At 43.5% G+C, this 14,292-nt stretch overlaps 2 protein-coding genes across 2 annotated transcripts; one reads left to right on the top strand and one right to left on the bottom strand.

Annotated features, from left to right (window-relative positions):
- Nucleotides 1-668: 668 nt before the first annotated feature.
- LOC104442355 (translation initiation factor IF-2) lies at nucleotides 669-6,671 on the top strand. Its single transcript, XM_010055758.3, has 5 exons — nucleotides 669-1,484; nucleotides 1,573-1,898; nucleotides 2,123-2,272; nucleotides 2,775-2,960; nucleotides 6,161-6,671. Exons 1-5 carry the CDS (start codon nucleotides 812-814, stop codon nucleotides 6,239-6,241), a joined length of 1,416 nt encoding a protein of 471 aa, XP_010054060.2. The 5' UTR covers nucleotides 669-811; the 3' UTR covers nucleotides 6,242-6,671.
- Nucleotides 6,672-7,206: 535 nt separating this feature from the next.
- LOC104442356 (protein BREVIS RADIX) lies at nucleotides 7,207-13,435 on the bottom strand. Its single transcript, XM_010055759.3, has 7 exons — nucleotides 13,030-13,435; nucleotides 12,591-12,760; nucleotides 10,863-11,016; nucleotides 8,548-8,951; nucleotides 8,238-8,367; nucleotides 7,781-8,136; nucleotides 7,207-7,632 (listed from the first exon to the last, which is right to left on the bottom strand). Exons 3-7 carry the CDS (start codon nucleotides 10,983-10,985, stop codon nucleotides 7,554-7,556), a joined length of 1,092 nt encoding a protein of 363 aa, XP_010054061.2. The 5' UTR covers nucleotides 10,986-11,016; nucleotides 12,591-12,760; nucleotides 13,030-13,435; the 3' UTR covers nucleotides 7,207-7,553.
- Nucleotides 13,436-14,292: the final 857 nt, after the last annotated feature.

The following is a 14,292-nucleotide window of genomic DNA, read 5'->3' as shown; positions in this document are numbered from 1 at the left end:
GTCTTAAACTTAGCCTCGTTTGGCCTTAATAGAAATAGGCACAAACACCAGAGGCCCAAGCTCGGCCCTTGATAGACTCAAGCTCAAGCGCCGAGATCACAAGCATAACCTTAATGGACACAGGCTCGAGCACTAGCACTAGGTCACGGTCCATGCCTTGATGACTTGATCCTTGGTGTTGTGAACATAAGCCTAACCTCAATGGACCCTAACCTAGTTGTTAGAGATGTGAACACGAACCAAGATCTTGGGCCAGCCTTTATGGACTCGAGTTAAGGTGCCAAGAGTTGAGCAATGGTATTGCAAGCCTAACTTATGTGGACTCAAACTTAGCCTCGATGGACTTGGCCTAGGGCCGTTATCAGTGGTCTAAGAATAAGCATTGGGATTTTTTACGCCCAAATGTAGAGTTTTTGACATCTAGTCATATTTTGAAAAATGATTTTTGATTTTTTTAAAAAGAAATCATTTCTTGAATTGAAGTATAAATTTTTCATTAAACTCATTTTTCTTGGCAAATTCCAGAAAATGAAGGGAAAAAAAAAAGATAAGAGGATTATTAGGAAAGAAAGAATGTATATCACAGCGTTAAAATACAAAACCTAGAATCTTGTGTCGATCGTTCTTCGATGCTCGAAGCGGTTGACAGAAAACCAAAAACTGAAGACAGAAAACTCATATGAAATACAAAACGATGATTCTTGCCGCTGCTCTCTGCTAAAACCCAACAGCAGCAGCAGCAGCAGCAGCAGCAAGCCGCGGCCAGATCCAAAGCTTTTTCCTTTGTCCAATCTCATCATCAAATCTCCAAATGAGAGGAGCCATTGGAAGGAAGCTCCCCAACTCCTTCACCGCTTCCTCCTCCTCCTCCCGCCACTCCCTCCTTCCCTTCTCCACCTCCTCCCCCTTCGGCGGCGCCGGCGGAGGTGGAAGAGGCCGTGGCCGTGGCGGCGGCGCCGACGGCGGCGGCGGTGGCGGCCCATCCCGCTTCGACTCCATTCCCGAAGCCGCAGAGGCCCCGCCGCCGCCCCAGCCCCAGCCCCAGCCGCATCCGCCTTCGTCTGGGGTCGGCCGCGGCCTGGGCAAGCCGCTCCCTTCGTCTCCGATCCTCCCCTCGTTCAACGCCTTCGCGTCGTCCATCGGCCGCGGCCGAGTCCCGTCGGGTTCGCCGCCCCCGCCGCCGGATTCGCCCGCCCCCGGGAAGCCCATCTTCTTCCGGAAGGAAGATGGTCCTCCCCAGTGGGACTCCCCAAAACCTAGGTCGCCTTCTGAGTTTGCCGAGGCGGCGGCGGGCGGCGGAAGTGGTGCCACCGAACTCCCTTCCGGTATAAAGTCGGTTCTACAGGGCGCCGGCCGCGGGAAGCCTGTGCCGAAGCCGGGCCCTCAATCCCCACCAGTGCAGGAAGAGAACCGGCACATCCGCGCACGGCCGCCCTCGCCTCCTCCGCGGATGGGTCGGGAGGAGCCTGAGAGGAGGGCTTCAGGTGTCACAATCATGTCATTCTCGTGATTTTGGCGATGACAGAACCTTTAGTTGTTAATTTTTTCCTAATTTGTGTTTGGAAACTTCAGGCAGAGGAGACGCCGGTGGTCGCAGTGGAGGCCGAGGCGGCCGAGGCAGAGGGAGAGGGTTCCGTGGTGGCCGAGGCAGGGGCAGCTTCGGTGGAAGGGGATTTGTGAGGGACCGAGCAGGGAGAGGGCAATTCGAGAAGGACTCCGACGTGGGCCATGGAGCTGGGCTTTATCTCGGGGACAATGCGGATGGAGAGAAGCTGGCCAAGAGAATCGGGGCTGAGAACATGAACAAGCTGGTCGAGGGGTTCGAGGAAATTGGCGAGAGAGTGCTGCCTTCCCCAGCTCATGACCTCTATTTGGATGCTTACCATACCAATATGTCGGTCTGTCGCTTCTCCGTGCCTGATGGTTTCTTTGTTCTTAAATGCATTTTATAATGCAAAACATACATAACAATCCAGCTGCATGTGTGCGTGAAAGTCAATTGTAATTAGAATGTTTGTGGCGGCAGTCTGCTACATGCATTCACAAGACTTACGAGCAATTTGTAGTCCTTCACATGGTGTATCACTACTCGTAAGTCCTAACCTTTTGTTCTGGATTTCAGATTGAGTGTGAGCCAGAATACTTGATGGAAGAATTCGGCACGAACCCGGATATTGATGAGAAGCCGCCTATTCCTCTTAGAGATGCTCTCGAGAAGATGAAGCCATTCTTGATGGTATACGAGGGAATTCAGAGTCAAGAAGAGTGGGAGGTAATGCTGTTCTCCCTGTAATGGATATTTCTAAGTTGTATTGTGCATTATCGATGTTTGGATTTGCCATTAGAGATTGGTTTGTGGTGAGTTTTAGGAATGCAAGAGGTTCAAAGCTATTGTTTTCTATATATGATCATAAATTAGTTGATAACTCTAAATAGGACATGGACATAGGCTTTTGCTTTTGGTGATAAATTACCTTCAAGATGCTTCAAGACAACAGATCTGCTTGTAGCAAACAGGAAAATGATATATTGGGATGTATAATCCAATTGTCTCCATAATACTTTATTTAAACAGGTAATTGCTTTCCTCATAACATGAATGTGGGGACTAAGGGTTTGACTTGATACATTGTTCAACCCATTACCTACCTGCTGCCCGCATCCTTCTCTTCCTTGTTGGTATCTTTTTGCACAGCTCCCAATACTCTGAGAAAGGAAATTACTTAGAAATTTCAATGGCATCCTCAGTTTCTTTTTCTCTTACTTGTTTGTAGGAAGTTATGAAAGAAGTCATGGAAAGAGTCCCGTTGATGAAGGAGATCGTCGATTACTACAGTGGACCTGACAGGGTAACTGCCAAGAAACAGCAAGAAGAGTTAGAAAGAGTGGCCAAAACTCTTCCCGAGAGTGCTCCTGATTCTGTGAAACGGTTTACTGATCGGGCTGTTCGCTCTCTCCAGGTCAGTGCTTTGCCATTGGTCATAAGTCCCTTTATTCTGCTCTATTGTGTTAATTACCTTCTTGAATGCATAGTCATTTTCTCTTTTGTCAAGAATATTTTGTTTTTAGCCTTTTTATTCCAACAAAGTGAAATCATAGAGAATATTTCACAAAGCCCCTGAGCTCTTGGGGTTTGCACATTTGTCCCTGAATTTTCGACAGTTGCACATTACCCCTTGAACTTCCATTTTTGCGGCACTTAACCCTGTCAATTTTTCTGCTTTTTCCAAGGGCAAAAATGCGCTTTTCTTATGCTGTGTGTGATGGTTCTACAAGATAGATTGAGTCAAGAATAAGAATAGAAGAGAACAGGTGAGAATGGAAGAGTTCATAGAGTAGAGTTGAGAAGAGAATTAGCTTGTAGCTAATTCATTCATCAGGTTGTGGAAAACAGAAGGCCAAAGACAAGTTTATAGGTTCCTTGAGTGTAGATCCCGAAACTCCTCACTTCCTTTTTCCTTTGAGTTTCAGGAACTATTCTTATACCAAAGTCGTACTGAAATGAAAGTGCAACTAATGGATTGAGATAACTACCAATGGACTATGATAACAAAAATAAGTAAAGATAGTATGTGTTGGGCTATTGATCCTTGAGCTATAACTGACCCAGGTCAGACTAGTCCCGAAATAGGCTCATCCTCTGCTATGCACCCTCGAGGCCTATTCCCTCTTCAGTCATCTTATGCTTTTCTTTGCACAGAACGGTAAGACCCCTTTAAATTGTGTCAAGAGTCCAAAACTAGTTAAATTTGCCTCCTAAAGTGATTCAACTTGGTGCTTTTCTGCTAGAAAGAATTTTTTTGACATATGTGGGTTGCATATTGGAACATTTGGAACTCTGATAGTTGTTTCAACTTATATGTCCTTGCACTGTGCCAGGGAATGTCAGCCCTAATGACAGAAAAATGTCTTTGATAGATGTGATGTTTGCCATTAAAATGCATGAAATCGAAACAACTCTGCATGATGTGCAACCAAATTTGGCATTTTTTTTTTTCCTTAAAACATATTGTTGGGGAGGTGCTATGGGGAATTGTTATGCTCCCAAGTATTATTTTCTTCTGGAAGAGGTAAATTCTGGAATGTACAAGCAAAGCGTATTTTCAGAACTGAGTTGGGTGAAAAGTTTTCATCGCAATGGAGATAGCACCTAAAGAGACTATTTGTTGGATGGATTGAAAATGGATTTCTTGGTTTCTGTCTCCATTCTTCATGTGTGGGATGCTAGTTCTTCAAAGATGTGAGACGTCTTTGTATTTTCCCTATACGTTCTTTATTTTTTAACTTTGTTTAGATAGGATTGTGCTCTTAATTGATCTTGATTTTCTTTTTCCCATTTTGCTGATGCTTGAACCTTTAGACCCCTAGAACTAACCTTCACCCCACCAATTACCACCAGGCCCACTCCCGTAAGGTCTCGAGTGTGATCTAATTGAAGTCTGCAAGTTCCTTACTAGTTTCTTCACCTCATATGTCTGAAAATCAATATGACAAAAACAGGTGCACCCACATGATGACAGACTCCTACAAAGGCCCTTTTGTGATATCTAAAGAAAGTGTCACAAGCTACATTTATTAGATATGGAGGAGCGTTTAATTAGTTTTCAATGAATAGCCTTTAGCCAAAATAAAGCGTTAAGCCATACTTCTAGGACCTGGTAACAGATGAGCTCACTAGGTGGTGAATATTGTTCGATTTTGTGCTTCTTTGGGATGACATTGTCTTTGGATAAGACTGAAATAAATTGAAATAAGAAGATTAAGTCATCCTAGGAATTTGAAGTTATTAATTCCTTTACACAAGATGAAAGCCAAGAAACAAGATGCCAGCAGAGAAATTAGTCAAGAATAAAGTAACTGTGAAAATTGGGCATAAGATATCAGTATTTCAGCTCTCTAGTATCCCAAATTCATCTATGGATAGAGATGGAAGGTGATGGTTAACTTGGGTTGAATATTGAGTTGAGGGACAGATAACAGAGACGTGTTGGTAATTATGATTTTCCCATAATACCGTTGGAAGTGTACCAAAATTTAGAAGGGACAATATGATTACGTTTTTCTTTCCGGTTCAGAGGACAAGTAAAATATTTAGGGTTTTCTCACTGAGTCTTATGTGTTCCAAGGTCTAGATAGAACTTACAGAACCTCACACTTGATAAAGAGGCGTTCTTGGATTCCCCACTGCCTTGAACTCTAAAAGGCCCTATTGCAGACCTAGCATACAGGACAGGCAGCACGCCGGCCCGGTCCTGCTGGTTGCTTTTTGATCAAAGCAATAACAAGAATATGAGGTGTGTGCTCTGAAGAATAATGAGATAGTGATCAGGAAATTTTGGTGTCACCAAATTTTCAATGGTGTGAGGGGATTATTTTGAGTTTTTGGGGCATGTAAACAATGACTAGCAGGATTTTCTGGTAAGGATGTGACTGTCTGGTGGAGATGCAAGTGAAAAGAAGAAGAGCATACTTTGAAATACTAATCCTGTCAAGATTGTCAGGAAGTCTTAAGGACTTTATAAGCTGAAACTTTAATGCGTACCATGAAATAGCATTCTTACAGAGTATATGGTTCTTTAAGGTGCAAATTGGTGCTTATGCGGTGCACTTTGTTGCAGTCAGTTTTGACTGCTGTTAGTTCTAAATGGTATCATAACAGAAGGACTATTAATCAATCCAAAACATTAAATGAAATGTGGGCTTGAATGTCTAACTGCAACTGTTGTTTGGATCTTATGCATTTTACCAGTTTATATTCTTTGGTTGGCAGCACGATTGCTGGGATCTAGAATGTAAATTAAATGCACATTTTTCCAAACACAAAGATAAAGTACCAGCACATAGTCACAGATGCACATATTTGACTGCGTGGTTCATGATTCTCGAGCCGCTTGCTGTTTTAGGTGAAAGGAAAGCACTGTTGTGTCGGGGAATAACTTAGGCAGTTCTTAGCTTGTATGGAGAGTTAGCATTTGGTTCCTTCTATGTAATTTTTACGTGTGGTCAACTGTCGTTATGTGTGCTATATGCTGGCAAGTCAAAAAAGTTCCTGTTCACTGGAAACATCATTTGAATGTCTGTGCACACGTATTTCCACTTGAATGGTTCTAAAATGTCATGTGCAATAGTTCTGTTCTTCTGATGATCATCCACAATGCAGAGTAATCCTGGGTGGGGATTCGACAAGAAATGCCAATTCATGGATAAGCTCGTGTGGGAGGCTTCTCAACAGTACAAGTGACTCAAGAACACCAAGGCTTCTTCACTGCACTCGATTTCGGTCACTAAGCTGCATCAGTGAGAGTTCTTTAGTCAAGTGATGGTTGACACATTAGCTGCAAAGTCAGGCTAAAAGCTTGATTTCAGGATCTATGTAATGAGGATGTCTTTTGAAGTTGGACTCGTTTCCTCTCCATCCTAGATGGCATCAGCTCCTTCACATTCTTTTTAATGTTGGATTTCTTATATGGGTTAACTTTATTACACTTATTTTAAGTTGAGACCAAGGTTTAGGTTAATAATAGCTGCAGTGTGGCCTTGGACAGGCATCAGGCACGGTGACTGTTTCTTCTTTTTCCCTCCGATTTATTTTGTTGGGGTAGCGTTGGATTAGTTTCCTCATTTTGGAACGTTAAAGGATGATTACAAAATGTTACTTTTGACAGGCTGTACTTCTCCCCTCTTTTTTGACTCTCGGATGCCATATTTACCGTGGACTTATTCTAAGAAGTGATTTGTGATTTCCAGAAATGTACTGTCACGTCGTTTGGAGAAAAGCTAAAATTGTGATTTCCAGAAATGAACTGTTGCGTCTTTCCCATGGACTTCTTCATATTTTGTTACCAATGAATACACGGTCAACGTGATTCAGAGGAAGAAACAGGCTTTCACACGTCCTGGAATTTGGGAACGTCCGGGTATTTCCGGCTGCACGACGATCCCGTCCGAGCGGGGGTAGCTGACAGTGAAAATTAGGGGGGATAAATCAATTTGGAGATGGCTAAAATAGACTGAAATTTTGGCTAAAATAGACAGCATCATTTTACGTGTCAATTTGTCCGAGTACGTAGCATTTGGTTAAATGACAATTTGTTGAGCCTGCAGCGTTCAGATGATCAAAGAAGACGGGCAAAGCCGAAAGAAAATTCATCATGGACAGAACAAAAGAATCTGGACTTCCCATTGGGAACAAAATATGAAGACCAATTTCACTGAATTCTGTAGCATCCCGAGTTTACATTTCATCCGCCGAAAACCCGCCCCTGCCCCAGAACAAAATTTCGACCATCGCCAAAAGAGAAAATGGCGGTCCGACTCTACAACTGCCGTTCCTTTCGACCAGCTAGAAAGGTTATGGTAAATTCCGTTCTCGACATTGAATACTCGATCGATTGAAAAAGATAGAATCATAATCATAACTCCCAAGAAAATATACCGAATGAAAGAATTTGAAATTTCTGTGAGACTACTTCCGACCCGCTCCGCCTGTATCTCATCTTCGACTGCAACTAACTGTAGAACTGTGTTGAAGGAGGATAAAAAATTACTGGATTTCATAGGTATTGAGCTTGTATTCTTTCTCTGTTCTCTTCCCACCATGTCTTCGCGCGAACTTCCCCGAACTGTTCACGGCTGCATAAGGCGTAAACCGAGACACCAATCATCAATACCGTCGAATAAGCGCAAACAAGAATAGAATGAAGCTATGGCTTTTAGTTAGTTATTTCGAAGGCACTAACGGTCTGGGACATGAATCAGCAATGGCCTGAAGTTTTGTTACCTGAATCGCACTCGCCGCAGTTCCCTAGTTCCGTCGACAAGCTGCCTAATGGTAATGTACACGCCGGGCTCATCTTCCTCAATCCACTCGGTCTCCACTTCACTGGCATTGCTGTAAGAAACCGATGCCTCGTCCCTGGATGAGGTCGTGGTGCGAGCCGGCTCCATCATGCCAGCTCCGTGAGTGCTGGACCCGGCGCCGTAGTGGCGACCACCTAGATCAGATGGCTCGGGGAAGTATCCTTTACTGCCGCCGGGCTTCTGGTGACTCCTCGGCATCCACTCTCGGGTTGCGGACGGAACCATCGGGCTTTCCCTCGCAGATCCCATCCTCGAGTATGATGAATCTCTGTGAAACTGAAAAATTTTATCCCTTAGCGACCACTGACAAATATTTTCAATAGCAGAATTTGTGCATTCGATAGAATGACAGCGCGCATGGGAGTAAAGTCGAGTACATCGTCCTCGGATCGCGCCGGAGTGTTAAGAGCTTGACGGTTGAATCTCTGGACGTTGTACAGCTCCATGATCCGGTCGTAGTTCTCCGCCCACCATCGCTGCGCTTGCCACTTGTCAAACATGTCGCGGCTAGAAAAATTTCGAAATCCACGAGAACGTTAATCTCCATTTTCAGCAAAGATTTTACCAGTAAGTTTTCCGTAAGCGAAAATCATATTGAAGACGGTGTTCTGAGAGAATGTCCTAATTCTAAGCCAAGCAAACCATCAGCAACCGAAGCCTAAAGCATTGCCTCTGCCCATCAAATACCTGAAGCGGATTCGCTTTAGTTCATTCCCGCCACTAGGCAAAGACTCGAACGTTATGTGCACGCCGGGCTCGACCTGCGCCATCCATTCCTTGGACTCGTCCTCCTCCAGCACCACGTCGCAGGACTGAGCCGAGATGGATGCTTTTCCTGGGGTGCGGTCTCCGCCACCGTACCCCCCAGCAAACCTCGACTCCATCCTCGAGGTGTTGTGGCGGCCGGGAGCCGTGAAATCCCAAGCCGGCGTCGAGCTGGAGCTCCCGCCTCCCATGAATGGATACGGGACGCCCTCCGACATCGTATCGAAGTCTGGAAACGGCCGATCGCCCTTCTTGTAGCTGGGCGAGCCCGTGCACGGCTTGCACTGGCGATAAGCGCCAGAGAACTTCAACGCCATATCCTTAATCTGCAAAACAGAACGCAGACCACATCAGAGGAACATAAACAGCGAAATTTAATTATTCAAATTGGGACATGGAGGTGAATCTTTGCTCTTTCTTCTTTTTACGTTTCTTATTTAGTTCCGCAAACGTGCTATGAACAAGAATTCTTGATGTGGGTCACAAGAAAGAACATACCAAGACCCACTAGGTTGTACAAAATCTGTCACGAACATGTTTGAATACTACACAATCATAATCCAAATGGGTTTTTTTTATCATCACCAGAAAAATAAATTTCTAGAAAAGAATTAGTGGGTGAGTGGGGAGCCCTTAACGAGATTCCGTTCCGGGAATCCAGGATTCGATTTGTCATAAAAAAAAAAATTGAAAGGAGTGAGAGAGAGAGAGAGAGAGGATTCGAATAAGAAGCGGGGATTCTGCAAAAATCCAGAATTAGTGGTGTCCTCCAGCACCCAATAGTCACGTCAGTGACACATGCTTCTTGGGTCATCATGGAATCATGATTCAGTACTGCAGATTTTCTTAACAGTTCGACTACTGTAGAGTAAAGGTTGAATTTTTTTTTACCCCAAAAAAAAAGGTTTGATTTTTATCTTTTTAAAAAAAAAAAAATTGTTTTAACCATTAGAATAAAAAAGGGTTCATACGCTTTTAGGATTTCATGATACGAACCCATCATTTAAATTTTGTTCTGTCTCCATTTTAATGCGAAGTTTAGCTTATTATATGGAATCTTGCTCTTATAGCTTAAGCCATTATACCCTGAATGCGGTTGCTATCTGGTAATTTTGGGGGGCGGTCAGTTAACATGAACAAATTGTTTTTGCAATTTAACCCAAGCCTACCCTTTCGATTTAAGTCAAGGAAAGATTACACCCTCTACACCAGAGACAAAAGGATTTCCGACACTGTGCAACCACGAAATCCATAAAGCAGTATTTCTAGACTAACTTTTACTTAAGATTCAATCTACAGCATTTGCAAATACACTGAGGGATTTATCATCAATTGAGTCGGTTGATTATTTTGCACATCCAAGAAAGAAGACTGCAAATGTAAAACCTCACGAGACCTCCTGAAGGATTGAATATGAAATTTGCCTAACATCCTAAAAGCAGACTATTACAATACACTATAATTTTAGATGTGGTTCATACCCATGATATTGAGTACGTCACGGTATAAAAGTTTCTGCTCTCGAATAACTAAACGTATATAAGGAGAAGATAATTTTCTCAAATAAAGAAAAAGGAAGTGGAAGGGCGCAGGGAAAAGGGCTAGTTGGTACGTGACTATAGCGCTGAATTATCAACCAAAAAAAAAAGGGAAAAATTCAGTGGGGCTCAGTCAAATTTTTTATTTCTTCCTTTTGTTTTTCATTCCGCCACGTGACAATAATATCATGTCAGCTGCACAAAAAGGAATTTGCACAGTGTTTACCACGCCCCTACAAGATCTACCCACGACCTAAAAAAGAATGTAATTTCACCTTACATTGACATTGACATTTGCACGTAACAAGGTAACAGACGCCCAAATAAAAATATGCCCCAAGTCTCAAGAGTAAGTACATATATATACACGTTGGCATGCAAAATGCTAAACAGCGGGCCCCACATTCATCATCAAGGCAAAACAATTTCATCAAGCATACCAAAACATAACATAATCACCCTACTGAAATATATTTATGTTCGATGCGCAACGTGATACAAATGATTTTCCATCAATATTGTATGCGATTGCAAGAGAGGTGTGTTATTAATTTTATGGGGGATTAGAATGTGGTCTATTTTTTAAGTGGGCATGATATTAAAAATTTTCATGAAAGAGGGGAAAAAGGAAAAAGAAGAAAAAGAGGCTTAAATCAGCATTGAAGGCGGGAGAGAGAGAGAGAAGGAAGAAAGAAGAACCTGCGTGGTCAGGCTTTTGACGGCTTCTTTAGAATTCGGGGTGCTGCTACCACGCGCCGCCGACCCTCCGCCCTCGTCGCCGTCGTCGGCCATCTGCTTCGTGCAGGCTATGCACGTGAACATCTTCGCTCGCTTTCTTACAATGAATGAGCTCCTGCATGGTTTTTGTATTTATTTCGATTAGCACCCCTGCCTTTATCTCCCCGCTTAAAAAGAAGAGAGGGGATTGCTCCTTTTTGCAGTTGCCAAGAGATATGTGAGATCGGTGAAGAGATTTAATGGGGTGCTAAAAGCAGCAAAAACCTGCAATTAGGGCGTACGAAATACGCTCTTCTCGAGGAATTTGATGGTACTTTAAAGGAAAAAATAGCAGCTGCTATGTACCATATTGCCCTTCCGAGTTCAAAGTGAACATCAAATTTCTAGTCTGATGTCTGCCCTTTTTGACGAGACTCTTGAGAACATTCCCATATCAGATCGATGAAAAAGAGCCAAAGCCAAAGCCACCGAATTTGAACAAGAAAAGTGTCATTTATTCATTGCTACTCAGTGCGCCTAACTGATAGAAATGGTTGCAGAAGATAGGGTACGAAGCGAATGGAAAGTAAAAAGAAGATCACTGAAAAATACGGGTTCATCTGAAAAGGGTAACTAATCAAACTGTGGAATCTGTCATATCTCATGACGATCTCCCCCATTAAATTTAGCAGATTGAAAAGAGGATGAACGAAGGAGTGGGGGGGCAAAATGAGAAATGGAAAAGGAAAATGGGGTGGATCAAAGGGGAACTGTGGAATTCAATTCAAAGGGGCTGGTGTTATCAAGGGGGGAACAGATGGGCAATGGATAAAGTGTAAAGGGGGAGGGAACAAAAAGGAAAAGATTACTCGGGATCAGAGAAGGGGGGCCGGAGAAAAATGGTTTTTTTTTATAAGACAAAATTAGCTGGTCAATAATTGAATGGGAAAAGGCCAAAACAAACACCAAAAATAAAGTGGGTCATTAAGAGAGAGAGAGAGAGAGAGAGGTGCGTGCGTGCTTTTGTTTAGTTGAAGAGACACCCCAATGAAAAAGAATCGAGCAGAGAGAGAGAGAGACTGTTCGGAGAGCCGAAGTTTCTGACATGCCAATGAAAGAATAGGAAAAGCAAGATTTTTTGTTAATAAAGATTTGATTTTGATTCTTTTATTGAATCGGCTGTTTCTTTTCTTGTTTTTTGTTTTTTTTTGGCTTCCCTCTTTCCCCAAATGAACACCAATCGTAGCCCTCCAAGAAATTGCAAAAGCGATAGATGGTGGGAGAGAGAGAGAGAGGGGGGGAGAGAGGGACATGAAAACAGAGGGTATGAAGAGAAAGACGGAGAGAAGAGACGATAGAATCTCTTTTTCGTGTGGGGGGTTCGATGATGGACCAGCAGAAAGCAATTAGAGATTTAAAAAAATGGGAAAAAGGAGGAAAACTATATGGGGTGCAACAAAGAACTCAATGCGTGGGCATGGTGTGTCGAGGACCGAAAGCAACCCATGACTACACGAGAAAGACACGGGAAGGGAAGGAAATTGTCCGAATCATTATCATTTGTAGGATGGAAATCCATCACATAACGTGGGCAAAAGAAAAGACATGAGCAACAGCTAGTTTGATATTGTCTGGTTTATACTTTATAATAATTTTGTAGATGGAAGAAAAGAAAGGGATTGCATCATTTACTATTCGAAAATGACTCACCGAAGCTAACGGCAGCTGTTCCTGTCCTTTTCGCGGTCGCTCGCTTCTTTTTTCCTTTCTTCCTTCTTCTTCGTCTTTCTTCTTTTCCCTCTTTTCCTCTCTCCCTCCCTCTCTCTCGCTCGCTCGCTTCCTTCAATGCTCTTCTCTTCAGTGGATCCAAATTCGGGAAGCTGAAAACAGAACCGAAGCATGAGGGATGAAGGATTCCACGATCAGTACACAAGCTCTCTCTCGCATATTCGCACACGCACCGCGCCCCCCTAAAGAAACACAGACGCGAATCGCTCTTTCGAATCGGGGACAAGTCAAAATGAATACTGAACCAGTTCAGTTCAAATCGCGAAATGGGTCCGAATCAAAATCGACGAAAGGACACCGAAGAGCACATTATGCGAAACCCCTGTTTTGGATTGCCAAAACAGAGCAAGCGATTCTTTACCTCGGGCAGCACACTGGAGAGCTCTTCTTCTTCGCCTCCTCCTCGAACGAAAGAAGCAAAAAGCAACTCCAAAGTCCCCAGTACGATCACCGAAAAGAAAACCACCTCGAGATCACACGCGTAGCGGGCAATCAAAACCACTTTCGACTCTCTCGGGCTTCCACAAGCATCCAAAGAAACAGAGCAATCCAACTCCGGGAGGCCGAATCAAACAAGACAAAAGTACCAAAGCGAGACGTTTGTTTTTGGGATTTCGAATGAGCAGAAAAGGAAAGAAGTTTCCCTCTGTTTTATTGTTTTTTTTGGAAGCTCCGGATTTCGCGAGAGGAAGAGCCTTTAAAAAACGCTAAAAGAAATGAAGAAGAAACGACGATTGCAGCAGACTCTGAGAGCCTGAGACGCAGAGAGAGAGAGAGAGAGAGAGAGAGAGAGTGAGAACAAATCGGGGACAATAGAATTTATACAATCCAGGGGAGGGGGCCCCGACGGCGTCGTTTCGACCGCCGTTAAGTCCGACGGAAAAGCTCCCGCCGGCGTGGGGAGTGCAGTGACGGAATGGGGACGACGCAGTTTCCGGTCCAGGACGAGGAGGACAGGGCGGGTCCACATGTCGAGGCCATGTTTTGATGACAGGGGGATCTCTTACGTGTGCGGGAAGCGGGTGACATGGCGCTCTCCGATTGGGTGGTGCGTGACCTGGCGGAGGAAACGGGCGGCCGCGATTGGTTCCCGGGGTTTGATGTTTCCTGGCTTTGACCGGACCAGGAACAATCCCATCGTGGGTCTTTTCTTTAGTTTCTGATTTTCTTTTACGGGACACGGATTGATTTATGTGCTCTGGTAGGTGTGGATTTTTAAAGGGGGAATGTTGAGATATGTTTGTAATTGCATGCTCTTGAAAATTGAATTAAATGTGTACTCGCATCGAGTGCAATTGAAGAAATTTGAACTTAACTTTAATCAATATTTTTAGGGCCATCTTCATGGACGGGCTTAAGATTCCTTTTTTCCTAAAGGAGGCAATCTTGAATTTTTATTGTAAATTCATGAAATTTTAGCAGTTGAAATGAATAGTAATTTTTCTATAATTAGTGGCATTTGCATAGAGGCTGATCATTTTTGGAAACCCATGCAAAACCCATAAAACCAATTAAGTTCGGGACTTTGATCTTTATAAGTGATCCTCTTGCAATTTGCATTCATTTAGTGGGATTTGAATTGGATGATCTAGGATTTTTGAGCTAGAAAACAAAATCCATGGTG

The sequence above is a fragment of the Eucalyptus grandis genome, chromosome 2 (genome assembly GCF_016545825.1).
Source record: "Eucalyptus grandis isolate ANBG69807.140 chromosome 2, ASM1654582v1, whole genome shotgun sequence".
Lineage (NCBI taxonomy): Eukaryota > Viridiplantae > Streptophyta > Magnoliopsida > Myrtales > Myrtaceae > Eucalyptus > Eucalyptus grandis.
Note: the sequence above shows the minus strand (reverse complement) of the source record. Positions and strands in the feature narration are given on the sequence as shown.

Excerpts from the sequence above, each read along its gene's own strand:
- LOC104442355 (XM_010055758.3), top strand. The coding sequence starts at position 812 with ATGAGAGGAGCCATTGGAAGGAAGCTCCCCAACTCCTTCACCGCTTCC. Across the intron at positions 1,899-2,122 it reads CTTACCATACCAATATGTCG|ATTGAGTGTGAGCCAGAATA; the intron begins GTCTGTCGCTTC and ends TCTGGATTTCAG. Across the intron at positions 2,961-6,160 it reads GGGCTGTTCGCTCTCTCCAG|AGTAATCCTGGGTGGGGATT; the intron begins GTCAGTGCTTTG and ends TCCACAATGCAG.
- LOC104442356 (XM_010055759.3), bottom strand. The coding sequence starts at position 10,985 with ATGTTCACGTGCATAGCCTGCACGAAGCAGATGGCCGACGACGGCGAC. Across the intron at positions 8,952-10,862 it reads TCAAAAGCCTGACCACGCAG|ATTAAGGATATGGCGTTGAA; the intron begins GTTCTTCTTTCT and ends TCTGTTTTGCAG. Across the intron at positions 8,368-8,547 it reads CTAAAGCGAATCCGCTTCAG|CCGCGACATGTTTGACAAGT; the intron begins GTATTTGATGGG and ends AAATTTTTCTAG.